Genomic DNA, 6,887 nt, shown 5'->3' with positions numbered 1-6,887 from the left:
CTTTTGGCAGTCCATGGTATATTCAATATTCTTCACCAGCACCACAATTCAAAGGCATCAATTCTTCCTCCGTCTTCCTTATTCATTTTCCAGCTTTCGCATGCATATGAGGTGATTTAAAACACCATGTCTTGGGTCAGGCACACCTTAGTTCTCAAGGTGACATCTTTGCTTTTCGACACTTTAGCATCAGATTCCCCAATGCAGTGTGTGTTTTGATTTCTTGACTGCTGCTTCCATGGGTGTTGATTGTGGATCCAAGTAAAATGAAATCCTTGACAACCTCAGTCTTTTCTCCACTTATCATGATGTCGCTTATTGGTCCAGTTGTGAGGATTTTTGTTTTCTTTATGTTGAGATATAATCCATACTGAAGGCTGTGGTCTTTGATCTTCATCAGTAAGTGCTTCAAGTGTATATTACTATACACTTTACTTACTTATTATACCTACTGTCTGTCTTCCCTACTACCCCCACACTCTAGAATATAAAGTCCATGAAGGCAGGATTTGTTTTGTTCACTGTTGTACTCCTAATGTTTATGGTAGGTAGTATTCAATAAGTATTTGGATGGATGGACAACAGACAAGCAGACAGGTGGATGGATATATGGGTGGTTACCTGAGTAGGTGGATGGATGGATGGATGGATGGATGGATGGATGGATGGATGGATGGATGGATGGATGGATGGATGGATGGATGGATGGATGGGCAGTTAATGAATGGATGGGTGGATAGATGGATGGATGGACAGATGGAGGATGGATGGGTGGACAGGTGGATGGACAGACAGGTAGATGGATGGATGGACAGTTTGGAGGCTTCCTTGACCACTAGCCATTGCTAGCAATGGAAATGTTTCTCCATGAACACACAGTAGGGATCCCACAGTCAGTTTGCTTGAGCCCCCAGATATCAAGGGCTAGGCGAGGTAGTTCTTTGACTTTACATCCCAGCCCTTGTCTGTCTTGTTCACTGACAGACTGGGCCTGATGCCTGGCACAAAAGTGCTCAGTGGATATTTGGGCATTGAATCAGGATGAATGGTCCATCTGGAAGTGCACACAGTGTGCAGGGGTGGCCCGCGAGCTAACTGGCAGAGCACAAGGCCAGGAATTGCTCAAGGTGTGTAGCAGAATTGGCTGCCCCGGCTTCTTCCCTCCAAGACCACCCTCCCCCATGGCCCACCCACCCAGGAGAGGTAAATGTATTCCTCAGGGCTCCCACTGAACCCTGTCCTCCTGGTTCTGTAGATTTACCTACCCTTGTTAATGGCTTCTTTGAGGTCTGTCTACCCTGCTGTCCCTAAGCACCATGAGGGCAGAGACTGTCTTCTCCCACGGTGTCCCTGTGCCCTGCCAGGGCCTGGCCGAAGTTGTTGCTCATAACAGGCAAGGGAAGGGATGGGTGAGACATTTTGGAATATGGCTCCCAGGGTCTCATAGTTTACAAAAAACAATCTGCCCCTGATTATTAAGAGGCTATTTAGAAGATGTGCTCAAGGGGGTGACAGTCTATTGATGCTGTAAAGCAAGAAAAAAACATCTCGCCCTTTAAAGCATTGGTTCCCCAAACTCATTAGCACATTAGAATCACCTAAAGATCTTTTCAAAATTCCATAGTCCAGGCCATACCCCAGACCAATTAAAGCACAATCCCTGGAGGACGAGACCTGGGCATCAATATTTTTTTGTTTCCAGGGTAATTCCAATGTGCAGACAAGTTTGAGAACCACTTTCTAAATCCTTGGCCTCTGTCATAGGCCAACATCTGTTGAACAAACAGACGAATGAATGAATGAATTTATGAGGCTTCGCATCTCCAGCAAAGGCTTTATGTGCTCCCGTGTGGGTTTCAGTCAGTGACCTTGGCTACCCATTTACATTCTTCTCTCTTGACAAAATTAAAGGCGATTTAAAAAAATACTCTTTATTTTCCAGTAGTAGTTTTCTTGTTTCAGTTTTTATGCTGGCTATTTAACTCTCCTAAATAGGACAGTCTAAAAATCTAAACCATTTTTCAGATAGGATTCCCTTCCCAATCATTTGAAATGTCACGTTGGTCATGTAATGCCACATTCATGTCATTCAACACATATACTGCACAGTCGCTATGAGTCGGGACGGACTCGATGGCAACGGGTTTGGGTTTACCTTGTCCCAAGAGCAGCTGGATGCTGGGGAGACAGTGGTGAGCAGAAGGGACTCAGCCTTGCTCTTCCAGAGTCTGCGGCGTACAGGGAGACGGACAGCTTACACACACGGTAAGCACCTTGAAAAAAAACAACAGGAAGGACCTAATTCAAGTTAGGGCTGTCGGGAAAGTCCTCTCTCTGAAGAAATGACAGTTGTACATATGTGTTTATTTCCGTGTCTATTTGTGTAGCCTTCCCCCTTCCTCCCCCTTTATGAAGACCCAGACCGTTGTTAGGCTGTCCTACTCACCACAACCCCTCGCACAAGGGGATTAGACCGTTGTGGTCCATAGGGTTTTCATTAGCTGATTTTTGGATATAGATTGCCAGGGTTTCTTTCTAGTCTGTCTTAGTCTGGAAGCTTCCCTGAAACCTGTTCAGCATCATAGCAACACCTAGGCTCCACTGACAGGCGGGTGCATATGAGGTGCGTTGGCTAGGAATCGAACCTGGGTCTCCCGCAGGAAGGGTGAGAATTCTACCACTGAGCCAGGTTCCATCTGCATTCTTCACCCCTTCCTAAGTGGGTTCCTTGCATGGCCTTGCCTGGAAACCCTGGAACAGGCCCGGCACCCTTCTGCAGCAGCTGCTCATGGCCCTGGGTGTACCGGCTCAGCTGCTGCTCCAGCTCCTTGTGCCGCTTCATATGCCCTCAGTTCCTCGGCCATCCGGGCCTTTGCCCCCTCCTCCAGGCGCTTCCAGCTCTGCAGGAGGCTGTTCATACCTTGCATAAGGGAAAGGCCAGCCCCAGCAGCACCCATCACCCAGGCATCCTTGGTCATGGCCAGGGCTGTGCTATCAAAGGCTTTCTGGGCCTCTCTTCCCCTCCAAAAGGGGATTTGGCCCATGGCTAAAAAATTCTTGACGGCAGCCCTGAAGCCAGAGTTGGCTTTGAACATACGACAGGCGCACAGTTCCTTGATGCTCTTGATAACTCTTGCACAGTTAGCAACAACACACAACCCAGCAGCTTTGACTTTAGGCAAATCTAGTCCCCCAAAAGCCTCGCACCCTGATGTCATTGCGATAAGCACCAGTCTGCTGGCTCCTTCCCTTGCCGCTGAATTGCTTCTATTTTCTAAGACACTCCTCAACGCTGGTGACAGTCACTACTGCCCCAGCCCCAACCCAGCTGCCGAGACCATCAGACACCCTTCTGCTGTCACAGGTGCTAGGACCAAACCCAGGATGCTCATGACTCCAGGTACAGCTCCCATGGAGCTAGCCACCAGGCTGGTCTTGGTGAACATCTGGTGGGTTGTGCCAACTTGGTCTGCAATGGCGTGAAGTCTATTGATGTCCTTTTCTAGCTTAAACTTCAACAAAGGTGGAGTTAAGAGGCATATTTTCTCCTTCTCGCTCAGATTTGCATCTGGCACAGATGCTCCCTCTCGTGGCATCAGCTCTACAGGTAAGACGTTGTACAGCACATCAGCCACCACCCTGTGGACAGTCGGTATCAAGCAGTTAGTTTTCCACCTCTGGGGCAGGTTCACCAGTGAGACTGCAAGCTTCTAGGTAACTGAGTCCTTAAATGCATTCAGGAAACAGGGCACAGGGATCAGGCACATGTGGGGGCACCGGGACAGACGGTTCTCCTGCGTGGGCTGGGACCCCTCAGTGGTCGGGCTTTTATAAGAGAACATCATTCAAGCATCTCTGGACGCCAGGACTTTTTCTGCTCAGCTATGGACTGCTCAAGGTGCCTGGGTGGCGCATACAGTTTGTGCTCGACTACTTTGGTGGTTCAAACCCACCCAACAGCACTTCAGAAGAAAGGCCTAGCAATCTGCTTCTGTAAAGATTACAGCCAAGAAAACCCTCTGGAGCAGTTCTATTCTGTAACACGTTGGGTTACCACAAGTCAGACGTGACTTCACATCAGCAGGTTTGGGTTTGTTTTTGTTTTTTAACATGAACCACTATCTTCCAAATGTGGGTGGACACTGATGTGACAAATAAAACATAACCTAAAAGCATTACTGCTTTCGTTTTTTGTTGTCAAGTCATTTCTTTACGTATAATTTATAAGTTTATACCAATTTATGAGCAATTCTATTAAGGAGGATGAGAACACTGAGAGTGATGGAGGGGATGCTTTGATTTTTTTTTTTTTAATGTTATAAAGAGAACCACCTGGAAATTGTGTCTGCTCCTAGAGGGAGTCTGAGGGCTGGGGGAAGCGGTTTAAGGGAAGCTTGCTGTCTTAGTCATCTAGTGCTGCTATCACAGAAATATCACAAGTGGATGGCCTTAACAAACAGAAATTTATTCTCTCACAGTCTACCCAACCCGGAAACTCTAGGGGGCAGTTCTACTCACAGTCTAGGTATGCTAGAAATCCTAATTCAGGTTGTCAGCTCCAGGGGAAGGCTTTCTCTCTCTGTGGGCTCTGGAGGAAGGTCCTTGTCATCAATCTTCCCCTGGACTAGGAGCTTCTCAGCACAGGGACCCCAGGTACAAAGAATGTGGTTCCTGGCTCTGCTTTCTTGGTGGTATGAGGTCCCCCACATCTCCCTGCTCACTTTTCTCTTTTATATCTCAAAAGAAATTGACTTAAAACACAATCTAATCTTGTAGAATAAGTCCTGCCTCATTAACATAACTGCCTCTAATCCAACCTGATTAACATCATAGAGGTAAGATTTACAACACACAGGAAAAATCACATCAGATGACAAAATGGTAGACAACCACATGACTGGGAATCATGGCCTAGCCAAGGTGGCAGATATTTTGGGGAACACAATTCAGTCCATGACACTTGTCTTTTCCGATTTGGTTTTTCATTCCTTTTAAATTTTGCATACTGTGCATGTATTATAACTATTTAAAAATAAAATAAACTACATTTCCAAAGAAAAGGTTGGGGGGGACCTCCAACGAGACAACCAAGCATCACCCCTTTCATTGGAGAGGGATCGTTTGTTATTCATCTAACCAAACAACAAAACGAAACCTGTTGCCATTGAATGGATTTCAACTCATGGCAACCCCATGTGTTAGAGCAGAACTGCGCTGTGGGGTTTTCTTGGCTGTAAACAGTTTGCGCTACCCAGGGACCTATTCATTTGACAGTGCTGTGTATTTCGAAAACTGAAAACAGAATTTTAATAAAAGGACAGCCATCCTTGGAAACAGTGGGATCTACTCCACTCACTTATTAACAGGCAAGGAGAAGCACACTGGTGCTAAGAAAAAGTGATGAGAAGAAAAATGCACACCTGAGAAAATTCTCTCCACGAACTCAAATTTTCCTATTATTTGAGAAAAAAGAACACCACTATTCAATTTCCCTGTTGAATCAATTTGGTCCAACTCCTGACACACGGGACTTCTGCAGGGTCTTTGAGAATCACTGTTTTAAGCAATGGAGCCCTGGTTGCACGGTAGTTAAAGTACTCAGCTGCTAACCGAAAGGTCGACCATTCAAACCTAGCAGCAGCTTCTCAGGAGAAAGATGTGGCAGTCCGCTTCTGGAAACATTTACAGCCTTGAAACCCTATGCAGCAGCTCTACTCTGCCCTATACTGTGGCTATGAGTTGTAATTGATGGCAATGGCGTTTTTTGTTTTTTCGTTCAAAGTAAATTAATTTTTATAGGATTTGGGAATCCCAAAGTAGATACCATTAGCCTGGGCAAGATGCCACAATCAATTTCCCACAGCACGTAACAGAGTCTGACTTGTATGACCCTTGAGTTTGTTCCTGTCTATCTCCTTATTGAGCATCTACAACGACCTGGGTATGGGCTTAAGGAGGTGGAGAGTGAGCTATGGGAAAGAAGACAGGGCTTGCAGGCAAAGTATACTGGGACCAGGCAACCCCAAATCCCCACAGGAAGTGTGGACAATGGCCCTAGGGTCCTCTGCTCCCTGGGCAAGGCCATCAGCTGCCTAAAGTGTACCAGTCCAGCAGAGCCCTTTCCAGGGAAGCAAGAGGCGCCTTCTGACATCTTTCCCATCTTCAAGTCACTCTTAAAAGGCTTAATCAGGGTTTTCTTCCGGCCATCTCTGTATGCCTAGGGGTTCAACCCTTCCCCAACCTAAACTTTAGAGCTATGGGATGTTAGAGCTAGAAGCCCACCAGGATCATCTGGTACACAGATGGCACAGAGACAGACACTGCCTGCTGTTGTTGACAGGGGCACCTAAAGCAGAGCTCCAGAAGAACCATGATGCTGCATCGAGGCTCTTTGAGAAGGAGTGCTGCAATTGGCCAGTGGTGCTTCCTGTGGGGCCAGCACAGAGCATAAGTGGCCACCTGCCACATTGTTGCCATCAATGAGTCCAACCTCATCTATTAGAGATGAAAACCTAGCTCCAAGAGACTTTCCCTGGATTACAAACCATTTAGGGATGGAAGTAGGATAAAAATCTTGGGCTCTGGCTTCCCAGAATCCTCTCATCTGCCTCATCTTGTGGTTGAGGCCAATATTCCCCTGTGAAAGGACAGAAACACCTCCCTGCCTTCATCCAAGGAGGAAAGATGAACACACACTGGCATACTTGATGTGTGCCAATTCACTTGAGTCCCAGTAAGGTTCCTCGGTCAGCAGTCAATTAAATGAGCAATCTCAGGCTTGATGGGTGCTGTGGGGAGGGGTTTAGAGAGTGGTTTTTACCCATTTTCCTGTTCTAAATATTTTATTTAAGTGTGATTATTCAATATTTATCCTTTTGTGTTTGCCT

At 46.5% G+C, this 6,887-nt stretch overlaps 1 protein-coding gene across 1 annotated transcript; it reads right to left on the bottom strand.

The window, feature by feature from the left end:
- Positions 1-2,674: 2,674 nt before the first annotated feature.
- On the bottom strand, positions 2,675-6,468 carry APOL5 (apolipoprotein L5). The gene is given in 3 exon segments (XM_049884979.1): positions 2,675-2,836; positions 2,838-3,707; positions 6,283-6,468. Coding segments are annotated over 3 exon segments (1,218 nt in total).
- Between the last annotated feature and the right edge of the window lie 419 nt (positions 6,469-6,887).

Source organism: Elephas maximus, chromosome 4 (assembly GCF_024166365.1).
Source record: "Elephas maximus indicus isolate mEleMax1 chromosome 4, mEleMax1 primary haplotype, whole genome shotgun sequence".
NCBI classification, from domain to species: Eukaryota; Metazoa; Chordata; class Mammalia; order Proboscidea; family Elephantidae; genus Elephas; species Elephas maximus.
This window is presented reverse-complemented; position numbering and strand designations above follow the sequence as displayed.